This window comes from Oncorhynchus mykiss, chromosome 22 (assembly GCF_057628025.1).
Source record: "Oncorhynchus mykiss isolate SJ-2025 chromosome 22, ASM5762802v1, whole genome shotgun sequence".
NCBI classification, from domain to species: Eukaryota; Metazoa; Chordata; class Actinopteri; order Salmoniformes; family Salmonidae; genus Oncorhynchus; species Oncorhynchus mykiss.
The window spans coordinates 32370958-32387478 of NC_143043.1; the positions used below are offsets into that span (position 1 = coordinate 32370958).

The 16521-nt window shown below is 43.6% G+C and overlaps 1 protein-coding gene across 1 annotated transcript; it reads left to right on the plus strand.

Moving 5' to 3' along the window:
- The first annotated feature begins 11695 nt into the window (after positions 1-11695).
- Positions 11696-13983, plus strand: tent5c (terminal nucleotidyltransferase 5C). Its single transcript, XM_021579371.3, has 2 exons — positions 11696-11822; positions 12644-13983. Exon 2 carries the CDS (start codon positions 12666-12668, stop codon positions 13845-13847), a length of 1182 nt encoding a protein of 393 aa, XP_021435046.1. The 5' UTR covers positions 11696-11822; positions 12644-12665; the 3' UTR covers positions 13848-13983.
- The last annotated feature ends 2538 nt before the right edge of the window (positions 13984-16521 follow it).

The following is a 16521-nucleotide window of genomic DNA, read 5'->3' on the forward strand; positions in this document are numbered from 1 at the left end:
TAGTTCCAAAACGGGAGCACAACAAAACAAACGAGCTCAAAAACACAGAACAATAAAGTAAAGCGCTAAACGAACATCGCTTGACATGAAAACAATTACACACAAAACATGATGGGAAACGGAGGGTTAAATACAATTAGATTGACTGGGGAAATGAAAACCAGGTGTGTATGAAAACCAGACAAGACAAATGGATATATGAAAAATGGAGCGGAGGAGCCGACTTCGGTGGAAGTCGTGACATATTCTCACAATTTATTACATTTATGGGTCTGTAATCAGCAGGGGACTCTCCAGATTTTTCTGGTTTTAATATAACTGAAATATCTGTTTGATAAATGAACTAGGAAGTACTGAATTGTGTGACGTGTGTTGTCATTTGTATAAATAGGGATGCTACTTTGCCCCAGAATATTAAATAAAATTCTATGGGAAAGCCATCCATACCTGCTGTTTTTCTCATCATAAATGTTTTAACAGTGTCTCATATTTCTTTGGGTGATTTCCATTTTTAGTGATGATTTTTTTTTGTCTGCTGACAGTTGTTTCAGGGTTGTTGAGTCTAAGAAGCCTGTAGGAGCAGTACAACTGTTTAACTGATTAATATCGATTTTCATAAGCTTTAAAAATTGTCATTAATAACATTGTTGTTTCTAATTAAAGCATTTGTATCCTTATCTTTTAAAAGTATAACTGGTTTGGCGTGTATTTGTTTTGTAAGGGCTGTGAGATGTTTACCAGGTTTAGTTGCCATTTAATAGTATGCTTTATTGAGTTTAACCTGTAGTTGTTGGCTCTCTTAAAAGTAAAATATCATATTCCTGCTAAAGTTCAGACATTTTATTTTAATTGCTTGTAAAGATTTTTTACAATTGTTTTCTAAGATAGTGATTTATTTTTTTATTTTTTTTATTTCAAATTCAAATGTAATTTTTGACCGAGTATGAGATTATGATTTCCTTAACGTCCGCCTTAAAAGCATCAAAAAATATTTCTGGGCTGGCTTTTCTCTGTCCTCTGTCTACATTTGTAATGGTAAAGGTTGTTATTTTCGTACAATGCATTTGGAAAGTATTCAAACCCCTTGACTTTTTCCACATTTGAACTACAGCCTCATTCTAAAATGGATGAAAAGTTTTTTCCCCTCATCAATCTACACAAAATACACCATAAAGACAAAGCAAAAACAGGCTTTTAGACATTTTTGCAAATTTATTAAAAATAAAAAACTTAAATATTACATATTCATAAGTATTCAAACCCTTTAGTCAGTACTTTGTTGAAGCACCTTTGGCAGCGATTTCAGCCTTGAGTCTTCTTGGGTATGACGCTACAAGCACACTTGTATTTGGGGAGTTTCTCCCATTCTTCTCTGCAGATCCTCTCAAGTTCTGTCAGGTTGGATGGGGAGCTTTGCTGCACAGCTATTTTCAGGTCTGTCCAGAGATGTTCAAGTCCGGGCTCTGGCTGGGCCACTCAAGGACATTCAGAGACATTCGGTGATGCGCACTGTGTCTCCGGTGCGCATGCACAGCCCGGTGCGCTCTTTTCCAGCTCCTCACATTTGTTGAGCTAGAGTGGGCATTCAGCCAGGACGGGTTGTGCCGGCTCAGCGCTCCTGGACTCCGGTGCGTCTCTCCGGTCCAGGATATCCTGCACCGGCTCTGCGCACTGTGTCTCCGGTGCGTCTCCACAGCCCAGTACGTCCTGTGCCAGCACCACGCAGTTGCCAGGCTAGGGTGAGCATCCAGCTAGGGCAGGTTGTGCCAGCTCTGCACTCCAGACCTCCAGTGCGTCTCCACGGCCCAGCATATCCTGTGCCAGCTCCACGAACCCAGCCTCCAGTGGTGATCCATGGCACGAAGCCTCCAGTGGTGATCCATGGCACGAAGCCTCCAGTGATGATCCATGGCACGTAGCCTCTAGTGATGATCCATAGCATGAAGCCTCCAGTGATGATCCATGGCACAAAGCCTCCAGAAAATGTCCCCAGTCCAGAGCCTCCAGCGACGGTCCCCAGTCCGTAGCCTCCAGCGACAGTCTCCAGTCCGGGGTCCGCAACGAGGGTCCCCAGTCCGGGGCCGGCAACGATGCTCCCCAGTCCGGGTCCCGCAACGAGGGTCCCCAGTCCGGGGCCCGCGGTGAGGGTCCCCAGTCCGGGGCACGCAGCGAGGGTCCCCAGTCCGGAGTCGGCGACGAGGGTCCCCGCACCAGAGGTGCCACCAAAGTGGGGTGAGCGAGAGGTGGAGCGGGCTCTACGTCCCGCAACACTGCGGATAGATGCCCACCCAGGCCCTCCCCTTTAAGAATTCTATGTTCTTTATTCCTTTGTTTCTGGCCGAGTGTGGTTCCCAATCAGAGGCAGCTGTCTATCGTTGTTTCTGATTGGGGATCATACTTAGGCAGCCCTTTTCCCTCCTTCTGTGTGGGATCTTGTTCTTTGTTTGTGTGCAGGTAGTTTGCACAACGAAGCTGTTCGGTCGTTGTATTCTTTATTGTTTTGTCTTTTCTAAAGTTTCACTTCGTTAATAAATTATGTGGAACTCAAAGAACGCTGCGCCTTGGTCTCATCCTTTCGATGACACCCGTTACAAGAAGGTTTTCATCAAGGATCTCTCTGTACTTTGCACCGTTCATCTTTCCCTCAATCCTGACCAATCTCCTAGTCCCTGTCGCTGAAAAACATCCCCACAGCATGATTCTGCCACCACCATGCTTCACCATAGGGATGGTGCCAGGTTTCCTCTAGATGTGACACTTGGCATTCAGGCCAAATAGTTCAATCTTGGTTTCATCAGACCAGAGAATCTTGTTTCTCATGGTCTGAGAGTCTTTGGGTGCCTTTTGGCAAACTTCAAGCAGGCTGTCACATGCCTTTTAATGAGGAGTGGCTTCCATCTGGCCACTCTACCATAAAGGCCTGATTGGTGGAGTGTTTCAGAGATGGTTGTCCTTCTGGGAGGTTCTCCCATCTCCACAGATGAACTCTGGAGCTCTATCAGAGTGACCATCAGGTTCTTGTTCACCTCCCTAATCTAGCTCTTCTCCCCCGATTGCTCAGTTTGGACAGGCGGACAGTTCTAGGAAGAGTTTTAGTGGTTCTAAACTTCTTCCATTTAAGAATGATGGAGGCCACTGTGTTCTTAGGGATATTCAATGCTCCAGAAAAGTTTTGGTACAGTACCCTTCCCCAGATCTGTGCCTCGACACAATCCTGTCTCAGAGCGCTACAGACAATTTCTTTGACCTCATGGCTTGGTTTTTGCTCTGACATGCACTGTCAACTATGGGACAGTGCATGTGGGACCTTATAGAGACAGGTGTGCGCCTTTCCAAATCATGTCCAATCAATTGAATTTACCACAGGTGGACCCCAATCAAGTTGTAGATCAATGGAAACAGGATGCACCTGAGCTTAATTTTGAGTCTCATAGCAAAGGTTCTGAATACTTCAATAAATAAGGTATTTCTGTTTTATTTTATTTTAATACATTTACAAAAAATTCAAAAAAACTGTTTTCACTTTGTCTTTGTGGAGTATTGCGTACAGATTGTTTAGATTATTTTTTATCCATTTAAGAATAAGGCTGTACTGTAACAAAATGTGGAAAAAGGGAAGGGGTCTGAATACTTTCCCAATGCACTGTATATAATACATTTAGGGTATTCTGTCACTAAGTGCATTTTCTGTTGGTGTAATAAAGCATGATACAGGAGAATGACCCGATATCACTATGTCATAGATTTTTTTTACCCAGTAAATTATTGAGTGCATTTTTGGAAATAAAAATGTAGACAATTATTGAATAGATTTTCTTACTTTGAGAAAATAATGAGTAGTCTTTTGTAGTTGGGAATAGCAATCTCCAGGTTTCTTGTAAATTATTTGTAGATATGACCTTTTTCAGCTTCTTTGGAGGCTCCTTGAATAGGCCTTTTTTTTATTACTATGTCTGTCTAACTTGTCCAATGTGTGATTTTTGTTGCCTGCTAAAATAATAGTTCCTGTCTGGATTTGATCTAATATAGCTTGAATTATATCTATAAACACCTAAATTGCCCCTGGGGCGATATACAATGAAAACAATGTGTATTTTTCATTATGTAAATCACAATTTAACATTAGAAAACTGCTTTTTTGGTCTGTGTGCTGGGCTATAAGGGAAAGGTGTATTCTTATTTATCAGCAGCATAGGCCTCTCCAACCCAGTTCTTCTTTAAATATTCAATTTCTCCTTTTTGAAATGTAACTCTTGCAGGAAACCACATCTGCTGACAATCTCTTTAAATGTTCAAGAACAATATGTTTTCTTTTGACATCATGGAGCCTGTGCACATTCCATGTAATTGGTTGTATTTAGTTGGTCTTTACTTGTATAGAATCAAAGTTAACCTTGTCTGTTCCATCTATCGCTGAAGAACCAGATAAAACAGTTTAGCCGACATGTCATGTAGGACTGTGGACGTTCCATGTAATGAGAGAGTATTGTTCATATATTTTTTTAAGATCACACGCCTCTATCTGTTTCACTCAATGCAATGCCCCCAGCTTGGTCAGAGGATGGAGTATAGTGCTACTCTCTCTGTTGCAATACCACTGAATGGAAAACACACTATTGCGCTACGTCAAGTATGGGCAACTCCAGTCCTTGGGGGCCTGATTGGTGTCACACTTTTGCCTCAGACACAGCTAACACACCTGATTCCAATAATCAACTAATGATCTTCATTTTAGAAAGCAATTAGTTGAATCAGCTGTGCTTGTTAGGGATGGGGGAAAGTGTGACACCAGTCCGGCCCCCGAGGGCTGGAGTTGCCCATCCCTGTGCTATATGATGGACAACGACCAAGCTGATTTGTATCAAAAGTTCAGTAAGGATTTGCTCTCCTGCTGCGCTGTTACTGTATAGACATGTTTACAATTAATATTATTCATGCCTAGTAATGTGTAAAACATGTTAAGTGTATTAGTGTCAGAGATATTTGTGAAACACTGATGGATTGGGCATGTAGTTCCTGCTGTGTTTATGTTATTAGTCATCCTAGTGTTTATCTGGCCTCAGTCTCCTACAAAAATGTCTGTGTATGTTAGGAAAAAGGGGATCCAAAATGAAGGAGAGCAGGAGGGAGAGGGGGATATAGTGAGGAAATGGGGTAGAAAAGAACAGGGATAAGATGGATGGGAGATGGAGGCAAAGGGTATATGGGCAGGGAGAAAGAAAGGGAAGGGATAAAGATCAAGGATGGGGAATCTTTCTCTCATGTGGAAAAACTGACCCTCTCTCTTTTAAACAGCTTGGTGAGGTCACTGGAAAACGTGAAGGTGAATATGAAATAATGCAATTGGTCTAGTAACACACAGACGCGTCCCAATAAAGTTGGTAACACTCAAATGAAGTCCCCATAAGGCGAAAGTTTATGGGACCATGCTTGCTTTGTGATGATCATTTAGGAAGTGTCAACCTCTGCTCTCTCAAATGAAGATTCGGGGCTGGGGACTGATCCTTTTTGGGTTGTGGCTTAAGTTAAGTTAAAACGTGTTTTGCTAGAAAGTCTGATTTTCTTTACCTCATGGGTCAGAAAAATGACTTCAAAATATTTACATGGGTCCCTCCCAATGCAACGGGGATTAGAAACCACTGTCATCGCAGAGAAATTAACATTGAGGCTTGCGTTAGGTGACTTTTCACACCAGTGATAACAAGAGGATCCTTTCAGTAAAAGACAACATTCACCCACAAACGGATGCACCTCTTTCAACTCAGACCCCTCACTTTCATTCAACACCCCATTAAGTTCAGGGGGAAGCCTTACAGCCTACACTCAGCTCAGCCCTGCAATTGCACAGCACTGTAAGTATGTTGACCCCTGGATTACCTCATGGCTCTGTAACCTCCGCCTCTGCACTTTCTTAACTTGGCTCGGTCTTCATGGAGAGTGACAGACACATTTATTTTCAGCTGTGCTCTATTAAACAGTAATTGCTGAGCAAGGATAGGGTCTATAGCAGTCAGAAGGCACTTCAGTGGAACCTGATGAACATGTTGTCTCTGACCTAGTCAGTGTTAAATGTCACTGAGGGATCCCACTACAGAATGTCCTATACTGTATGTTCCATTATAAAACATTGAGAGTAGTATTATTAACACATAGAATTAGTTAGTTCCAGAATCCAGATCAACTAATTCAAAAAACAGCACTTCCTCTCAGGTCGAGCTTTATTTGAAAGCACTTTTTCTCAATGCACTGTACCTAGAGAAGATGAAAGTGAAAATTCCTGCCCTCTTCAACAAGACCCGTTCTGAATCCGTAGCCCATAACCCGCCGGCTTTAGATCTGAAACGCAGCCCAGGGCTTTTTCCGTTATGCAGATTGGAGTCCTCAGGAAGAGGCTCCCTGCTTCACGCCTGTGTGTCTGTGGGAGGATCCTCTCCAGAGGGCTACCTGAAGATGTTTTTTTTATTTTTTTACTGCCACTGAGAATCAATAGGACCTGGGGGTTGCTGATGATGTCAGAGGAAGTGCTGAGTTATCAATGTGATACTGCATGAGTCACGCTGCAGAGAGACAACATTTGCATGGACATCGGCAAACGTACTGGAGTGTTTCATGTGTTAATGGCAGCTGTGTGTGTGTGTGTGTGTGTGTGTGTGTGTGTGTGTGTGTGTGTGTGTGTGTGTGTGTGTGTGTGTGTGTGTGTGTGTGTGTGTGTGTGTGTGTGTGTGTGTGTGTGTGTGTGTGTGTGTGTGTGTTTATACTTACTGGTCTGATTCCCACCATAATAAAGAGTGTGTGTACTGTGCAGAAGAGTGTTTGTGTGGGTTTAATTGCTGCTGTGCGTGTCTGTTCATGTGTGTATGTGTGTGCATGTGTTTAATGTGTTAATGGCCCCTGCCTACCCATCCGTGGCATGGACAGTGAGTCACATCCCCTTGGCACAGGGCCCAACAGCAGCAGGTGGCACTTCTTCTACCTCTCAGCACTGGTTCTACCTCTCAACACTGTTTCTACCTCTCAACACTGTTTCTACCTCTCCGCACTGTTTCTACCTCTCCGCACTGTTTCTCCTCTCAACACTGTTTCTATCTCTCAACACTGTTTCTACCTCTCAGCACTGTTTCTATCTCTCAGCACTGTTTCTACCTCTCAACACTGTTTCTACCTCTCAGCACTGTTTCTATCTCTCAACACTGTTTCTATCTCTCAACACTGTTTCTACCTCTCAGCACTGTTTCTATCTCTCAGCACTGATCTATCTCTCAACACTGTTTCTACCTCTTAACACTGTTTTTATGCTTTCAGCACTGATCTATCTCTCAACACTGTTTCTACCTCTCAGCACTGTTTCTATCTCTCAGCACTGTTTCTACCTCTTAACACTGTTTTTATGTTTTCAGCACTGATCTATCTCTCAACACTGTTTTTATCCTCTCAGCACTGTTTCTTTCTCTCAACACTGTTTTTATCCTCTCAGCACTGATCTATCTCTCAACACTGTTTCTACCTCTTAACACTATTTTTATCCTCTCAGCACTGATCTATCTCTCAACACTGTTTTTATCCTCTCAGCACTGTTTCTATCTCTCAACACTGTTTTTATCCTCTCAGCACTGTTTCTACATTTCAACACTGTGTCTACCTGTCAACACGGCAAAATACACACTTACTCCTCCTGCCACACACTCACTTCTCTTGCCCCACACAAACCTCTTGCTATACACACAATCCTCTCGTCACACACTCCTGCTACATACACTCATCATGCCATTCACACACATTCATCCTCCTACACACACTCCTGCTCTGTATGTGTGTGTATGTGTAGAGCTCCCAATTGGGGCAGCGGTCTAAGGCACTGCATCTCAGTGCTAGAGGCGTCACTAAAGACCCTGGTTCGATTCCAGGCTGAATCACAACCAGCCGTGATTGGGAGTCCCATAGGGCGGCGCACAATTGTCCCAGCGTCGTCCGGGTCTGGCTGGGTTTATTTGTCATTGTAAATAAGAATTTTTCTTAACTGACTTTCCTAGTTAAATAAAGGTGTGAGTGTGTGTTTGTGTGTGTGGTCCCAAGCGGAAAGAACCAGGTGCAAAATGGATGTGAAACTCCAGAGAGAAAAGAAACACAAATCTTCTTAAGCTGCGGGGAACAACACTCTTACTTACAGCACCTCACACTCAAGCTGTTGCACAATGTGAAGATTCTGCTTCCGAGAAACTACACTTTAAGAAACCACTTAGCACTGGCAGCACCTGCACAGACAAATGCAGAGAAAGTGTGTAGATGTAGGCCTACTGTATAGTAGAATTCATTTTCCCATTGGGCAACAATTCAAATCAAATGGTAAGAAGATAAGAAAGAAAAACAGAGGAATAGACAGTAGGATATCTTATTAGTCACTTTGTGTTACCACTTTTTCCAGTAACAAAGAGATAAATGCGTCAGTGGGTGTGCAACCCAAGCATTATTGAAATGTACTGTAGTCATACCATAGACGTGTAATGATAGTGTACATCTATTTTTGTATTTTCTCAGTTGAGTCTTTCCCTTAAATGTTTTTGTACAGCTCATGTGCCACGTTTGACTGTGTGTAATAGCTCTGTTCTGTTCTGTCGTGAGTCACTCCTACTGTCAAACAGATTTGAGTATAATATGCAGCGTGGCTGTGAGCCCTTGGCTGCCGTCTTCAGCACATAATCGCCTCATTCGCTTTCTTTGGAAGTTTCTCTCAGTTGTAACATTAATGCTTTGGCAAAATGTACTCAATATTTGTCTCTTCTCTCTCTCTCTTCCTCTATCTCTATTTGTCTCTCTCTCTCTTCTCTCTCTCTCTATATATATATATATATATATATTTTCGCTCATTCCCTCTGTCCCCCCTGAAACTCCTTGTAAGAGAGAGGAAAAGAGAAAGAAGATAGAGATAGATAGAGAGAGAGAGAGAGAGAGACGGGAATTCCCCTGGTTTCACATCTCATGGCCCACCAGTTCTCCTTCTGACTGTTGGCTGTGAGTCTGCTGATTCACCAGATGAGGGGGACTGTTCTACTCCATTGACTAATGTTCTACTGCATTTCCCACCCCAAAGGTTAACCCCTGCAGCAGCCCAATCTCACCCACCCACACACACACACACACACACACACACACACACACACACACACACACACACACACACACACACACACACACACACACACACAACTGAAAACCAAGTTTATTATTTGGTTCCTTTCTTTGAATTTCCCCTCCCCTGTCATACATTATCAAAACCAAACATTCTATGGAAAGTGCATCATGAGAGGAGTATGTTAAGTTGGAACCTACCCTGAAGCAGGCTCCTACATACAGCTTTCCTCAGAGGTCTTTCTATTGACCTAGAAGGGCCAATAGCTATCCAGCTGCAGCTTGAGGTCACGTTTCCTGCAAAACACAACAGGCTGTTCTTTGTGGCTTAAAGTTGAATCTGCCCTTTTCACAGGATTCCAACTCTTCCATGAAAAATTAAAGGATGCAGCTGTTGATTTTTTTGATATATGCTGTGTTCAAAATAAAAAAAATATTTTATTTGTCCCAGTTATGAAAAAGTCAGTACAGTGCTTTCGGAAAGTATTTAGACCCCTTGACTCTTTCCACATTTTTTTGTGTTACAGCTTTATTCTAATGTGGATTGTTGTTGTTTTTTCTCCTTATTTTTCTGATCTACACACTATACCCCATAGTGGCAGAGCAAAAACGTTTTTTGTAGAAATGTTTGCCAATGTATAAATTTAAAAAAAAAATGAAGTATAACATTGACATAAGAATTCAGACCCTTTACTCAATACTTGTTGAAGCTCCTTTGGCAGCGATTACAGCCTCCAGTCTTCTTTGGTATGACGCAACAAGTTTGGCACACCTGTATTTGGGGAGTTTCTTTCATTCTTCTCTGCAGATCCTCTCAAGCGCTGTCAGGTTGGATGGGGAGCATCTCTGCACATCTATTTTCAGATGTCTCCAAAGATGTTAGCTCGGGTTCAAGTCCGGGCTCTGGCTGGGCCCCTCAAGGACATTCAGAAACTTGTCTCGAAGACACCCCTGTGTTGTCTTTGCTTTGTGCTTAAGGTCGTTGTCCCTTTGGAAGATGAACCTTCGCCTCAGTCTGAGGTCCTAAACGCTCTGGAGCAGGTTTTCATCAAGGATTTCTCTGTACTTTGCTCCGTTCATCTTTCCCTCAATCCTGACTAGTCTCCCAGTCCCTGCCGCTGAAAAACATCACCACAGCATGGTGCTGCCACCACCATGGTTCACCGTAGGAATGATGCTAGGTTTCCTCCAGACGTGACGCTTGGCATTCAGGCTAAAGAGTTAAATCTTGGTTTCATCAAACCAGAGACTCTTGTTTCTCATGGTCTGAGAGTCCTTTAGGTGCCTTTTGGCAAACTCCAAGCGGGCTGTCATGTGCATTTTACTGAGGAGTGGCTTCTGTCTGGCTACTCTACCATAAAAGCCTGATTGCTGGAGGGCTGCAGAGATGGTTGTCCTTCGGGAAAGTTATCCCATCTCCACAGAGGAACTCTGGAGCTCTGTCAAAGTGAACATTGGGTTCTTGGTCACCTCCCTGACCAAGGACCTTCTCCCCAATTCCTCAGCTTGGCCGGGCGGCCAGCTCTAGGAAGAGTCTTGGTGGTTCCAAAGTCTTCCATTTAAGAATGATGGAGGCCACTGTGTTCTTGTGGACCTTTAATGCTGCATACATGTTTTGGTACCCTTCCCCAGATCTGTGGCACCACACAATCCTGTTTCGGAACTCTACGGACAATTCCTTTGACCTCATGGCTTGATTTTTTTTGCTCTGACATACAGTCAATTATAAGATCTTATATAGAGAGGTTTGTGCGTTTCCAAATCATGTCCAATCAATTGAATTTACCCCAGGTGGACTCCAATCAAGTTGTAGAAACATCTCAAGGATGATCAATGTAAACAGGATGCACCTGAGCTCAATTTCGAGTCTCATAGCAAAGGTTCTGAATACTTATGTAAATAAGGTATTTCTAAAAACCTGTTTTCGCTTTGTCATTATGGGGTATTGTGTGTAGATTGATGGGGAAAACAATTTATTTAATCCATTTTAGTATAAGGCTATACATTTTCAAATAGATTACCAACGAAACAAGGTTTGAGAGTTTTCACTAATTGCAAATCCATGCACTGCTAATAATTTCCGTAAAACATAACAGTTCAAAAAGGAAGAACTGAGTTGTGTTTAGGAGATTAGATTGCAGCAAAAGTATCACATCTCTGTCAAATGTGTTAAATGTGTCAAATTTGTTTGTCAACCAGGAAGCCAAATCATCCAACGACAGCATTCGAATGAAGGCAGCAGACGCTTCTGGTAACCTGGCAACACAAAAACCTCTCTAGCCAATCAAGGGCTTCGCTCAGCGCATTAATATAATGAAATAGAAAGACTAGCTATCTAGTTGTTAGAAAATGCCAAGTCTGTCAATGCTACGTAATTATTAAGGAGTTCGATTAAAGGTAAATATTTTGTATTCACATTTTAATTGACTCATCTGAATCTCGTTAGATTTTTGTGAATAGGGAACGTGTTTTAAAGTGCTGGGCTGGGGATGGTGTAGTACGACGTGGAGGGCTGTTCAGCCAGTTGCTCTTCGGCATATAAGAAGAAGGCGTTTCTTTTAGTAGATGCGCACTTACAGGCACTGACATTTTAGTGTAAGACTCACGACTGGATTTATGGAAGTGTCTGCACGTTTCCTCCGCTAACATTTTCTAATTGTGTAATTTGAATGCCTTGAGAGGATACCTTCATAACCGTATGTATAATTTTCATATATCAGCTCATTCTGTGTGTACTTCTGACTATAACCATTTTCATCTAGGTAGTTGATGCGATTTACCAAACGTTTTGATTTGCCTGTTTGTGAGATGTAAACTTTAGTTAGTCTCGCCAGCAGTTCACTTCTTACCTGTTTTTTAAAAAAAAATGGTTTAGGAATCAATTTTACACGCTGTATTTTTCTATCTTGTGTAACCCTTTCGCGTCGTTTGCTGTGGCCATCTAACGAATTGGTGAAGTGCATTTTAGAAATAGTTACTGTACTTGCACGAACTTGTTCTGTCGGCTTCCACATTCAACCCGTTTCACGGGCGCGTGCTGTAAAATGTGGAATTAGCCAGTCAGTCAAATTATTGTAAAGTTAGCTAGGCCGATTTATTCATGCCTGTGTTATTTCCCCAAATGTAAATATTTCGCACATGTATTCCTAAAAATAATCTTCCCCCTTGAAATGAAATGTTAAGTTGTTCGGTAGCTAGTTAAAATCTTAACATTTAAAAAAAATATTGTTTGATTAGGAAAATATAAAATAATTTAGAGCACGATGTTTGTGACCTCCAAATGATTGCTCTCTAGCACCTTTGTTTTACTCTGCTGCTTAGTTCTCGATTGAAAACATTCTCACTCTGTTCTAGAAGTTCAGGAGGCATCATAGTAGCTAGTGATCAAAGGCTGGAATTCTAGTGCATTCTGTTTTTGGCATCTCCTCACAGACATGCCATGCATGTTCTGTGGCGTCAAACGACTGTTGTTTTTGGTACTGATAAACTAATATAATGTTTTGTTGTTCTGTCCTAGTTAATTTAAAGACAATTAGAAGATGGCTAACAAGGCAGAGTCCACAATGAGCACTACCACTAGTGAGAGTGTGTCCCACAGTGTGCTGAGCTGGGACCAGGTGGGCCGTCTCAATGAGGTCCTGACAGCAGTGGTGCCGGTCCACGGCCGAGGGAACTTCCCAACCCTGGAGGTGCGGCTGAAAGACATTGTTCAGATGGTGCGCACCCGTCTTGAGCTAAGGGGAATTAAAGTGAAAGACGTTCGTCTGAACGGCTCTACAGCCAGCCATGTGCTGGTGCAGGACATTGGCTGGAGCTACAAGGACCTGGACATCATCTTCAGGGTGGACCTGCCCCTGGAGTCAGGGTTCCAGCTGGTCAAAGATGTGGTGCTGGGCACTCTGCTGGACTTCCTCCCTGAGGGGGTGAACAAGGAGAAGATCACCCCCATGACCCTAAAGGAGGTCTATGTTCAGAAGCTGGTCAAGGTTTATACAGAGCAGGACCGCTGGAGCCTCATCTCCCTCTCCAACAACAACGGGCGCAACGTGGAGCTGAAGTTTGTGGACTCTATCCGCCGGCAGTTTGAGTTCAGCGTGGATTCATTCCAGATCGTGTTGGACTCGCTGCTCTCTTTTTACGACTTCTCGCCGGAGAACCCTATGTCTAGCCACTTCCACCCCACCGTGGTGGGTGAGAGCGTGTACGGGGACTTTGGTGCGTCTCTGGACCACCTCATGAACAAACTGATCGCCACCAAGCGGCCGGAGGAGATCCGTGGCGGCGGCCTTCTCAAGTACTGCAACCTACTGGTGAGAGACTTCCGGCCCACCTCGGAGGAGGAGTTCAAGGGCCTGGAGCGTTATATGTGCTCCCGCTTCTTCATCGACTTCCCCGACATTGGTGAGCAGCAACGGAAGCTGGAAGCCTACCTGCAGAGTCACTTTGTGGGTGAGGAGAAGAGCAAGTATGACTACCTCATGATCCTGCGGCGCGTGGTCAACGAGAGCACGGTGTGCCTCATGGGCCACGAGAGGCGGCAGACCCTTAACCTAATCTCGCTGACAGCCTTCAGGGTGCTGGCTGAGCAGAACGCCATCCCAGACGCATCCAGTGTCACCTGCTACTACCAGCCGGCTCCCTACGTCCGAGACCACAACTTCAGCAACTACTACGTTGCCTCGTGTAACCAGAATATTCCAACATGGCTGCCATGTAACTGAGAGACCCATATAACATGAAGACTGCTGCTTTGAGAAAGGGGGAAAAAAAGAGAAGAAAAAAAAGTCAGATGTGCCAAAAAAAATAGAAATGAGAAATTTCGCTCTGTAGTCATAAAGGATATATTTAAATGGCCAAGTGTTTAGTTTTTATTTTGGTCTCCCTTCTCCTTCCTTATCTACAGAGGTGTCAAGATCATTGGATCAAAAGTGATATTTTTTAAGTGTTATTTTGATTAGATTTTTTTGCCTTTTCTCAGATTGTAATGTTTGTTTGTTTCCCCTAATGAGAAAATTGGCTTCAAATTAACTTCCTGATTCAAGAATGAGTTCTACTTGGTGCCCACATGTTAAGTGTATTTGGTCCATCTTCAAAGAAAGGGAAACAAATATTTAGAAGTTTATTTGGGTTTTGCTCCTGTGTGTATTGAAGAAGAAAAAAAAAAAGTATAAAAAAATAATGGTTAACTAAAGCGATGTGAAGCACAAAGTGTAAAAGGTAATCCTGAGATGACATCAATGTTTAGTTCACTGATGAGCAGTATGGGTTTGCTCATCAGTGTTTTGAGGAATTTTCTACTAGTGAGATGACTGTCCCCATCTCATTTAGAAGGCATCCAATCTAAACGGGAGGCAGAGGAGAGGCTCATTTCGTTTTTAAAGCAAAGGTGTAAAAAAGGAAAGGTAATCTGACCCAATATCACTAGCACAGTGCTGCCAGAGTGCCTGTGCTGTGTAGACTTTGTAGAGAAAAATGTGTATTTTATTTTCTGCTGTGACTAGCCTCCTTCCTAAATCTGTTCAGCCAATACTATGTATAGACAATAGTTCATACTATATAGGGTGCATCTCAATAGTGTTAAGAGGCTTCCTCTCCCTAGTATCCTCTCCTCCATGCAACAGGTCAAGTAGAAATGTAGACTGCCTATCCAAACCTTTCACCTGTTTGTGGTAATGCTTGAAAGGAGCCTAGCAAAGGAAGCCATGAACGAGTATTGAGAAGCACACCATACAGTGTAATTCTTTGGGCCTTTTTGCTCACCGATCATGGCTAATGTATGTTGTGGGGAGTTGCTATTCTTTTCTTTTAAACCTCTTCCAAAACATTGGTGCAGCAGTGACCACTCAGATTTCAGAGTTTACGGTCCATGTGGTGGGGTCTACTGTAAGCTCATTTGGAGAACAGGACAGGGCCTTCACCTCCCTCTTTCTGGAGTATAGTCTGAAAGTCAGGGAGAGACTGTCCTTTCCCTTAAAAGGAGCCCCACTTGGCGGGGCCCTGGAACCCCTTGCAGGCCTTCCTTTGCAGGCAGTGGCCTGAAATGGGATCCCAGTCTGGTGCAGGCCAGCCAATCGCTGTAACGGCAGCCAATAATTAAAGTGGGGAGGGAGTGTAAGGTAGAGAATGGCGAGGTTGTGCCAGTGTGTGACGGCAACCTTATGCGTGGGGGCTGACTCACTTCCCTCTCCACCACCCCCTAAGGGTTTGCAGGGGGCAGGTGTGAACCCTTTTCTGGTCATGGGAGGATAGGGGAGCACTGCTGCCTGCCTGGCACATTCAACAAAATGTAAGTGTCTGGAATTCCGTTCCCATTTTGGACCTCACGCATCTTGATTTACATGGCAGAAGTTGTACTCTGCTCTATGACAGGCATCCGAGTACCCCCTCCCACCCTAATTAAACTTTAAAACCCATTTAGAAATTGCACCCCCATCATCTCCTTTTCTACTGACCTGACAATTTTAATTTCCAGTCTAGTGAGCCAACTGTTCGCCTTTAAGTATTTCTGTCCAACCAAACCCAGGGACTTATTTTTGGACCTTGAAGGCAACACGGCTTTCACTGATGGATGAGCAGCAGTGACTCAACCGTTTGCCCTCCTGCCCCCCCCCCCCCCTCCCCCGGGTTGGCTCCCCAACACAGAAATGCTAAATTGCTCTTGAACTCCTTGTGTAAGTGCCAGCAGCCTGCTCCCTGTCCCTCTACTCTGCTTACACTCCCTAGGTGCCAGCTGCTGCTCTATCAACTTGTGCAAACTAACATGCACATCCAGATAAGAGCTAGGATGTGGTTATCTGCCCCGTTCACAGGCCTGGGGGGGGGGGGGTCGGCATGGTCTCTGGAGCGGGTCACACCCATGGGTCGGGGCACGTTGAGCTGGCTCAGCAGCCCAAACTAAACGTGGACACTGCTTTTAGTCCAAGGGCCACCCACTAATAAAGGCTTCAGAAAAGGCATTATGTGACCCAGGAAACAAAACTGCAAAGTTTCAACATCATTATGTAGACAATTATATGAACACATTCATTAAATATTATAAATCAATGGTACAATTTCAATCAGGTCATTATGGTTCATTTCCCCTAGCAACGGAGGTTGCCATGTTAGTAGTAACACTTTGTTGTCCATGCTTGCAGAAACCAATGTACGGACCTGAGGAATCACGAAATAATACGAGATAAGAAACTGTTCCAAGGTGTTTAAATTGCTTTATGTAGCTGTTGGAACCTTGAATGTTTTGAGAGCTGTGTTGGCTAGCAAATGTGCTGTCTTTAGTTTGGCAAGTAGCAATGATGGCCCTTGTAGGCTGTACGTCTTACATTAACTGAGAACGACTGTACGTGGTTAAAACACATTGAATCGTTTCGGGGTTCATCTGATTCAGTGTTGCTTGAG

Coding starts and splice junctions, on each gene's coding strand:
- tent5c (XM_021579371.3), top strand. CDS start 12,666: ATGGCTAACAAGGCAGAGTCCACAATGAGCACTACCACTAGTGAGAGT.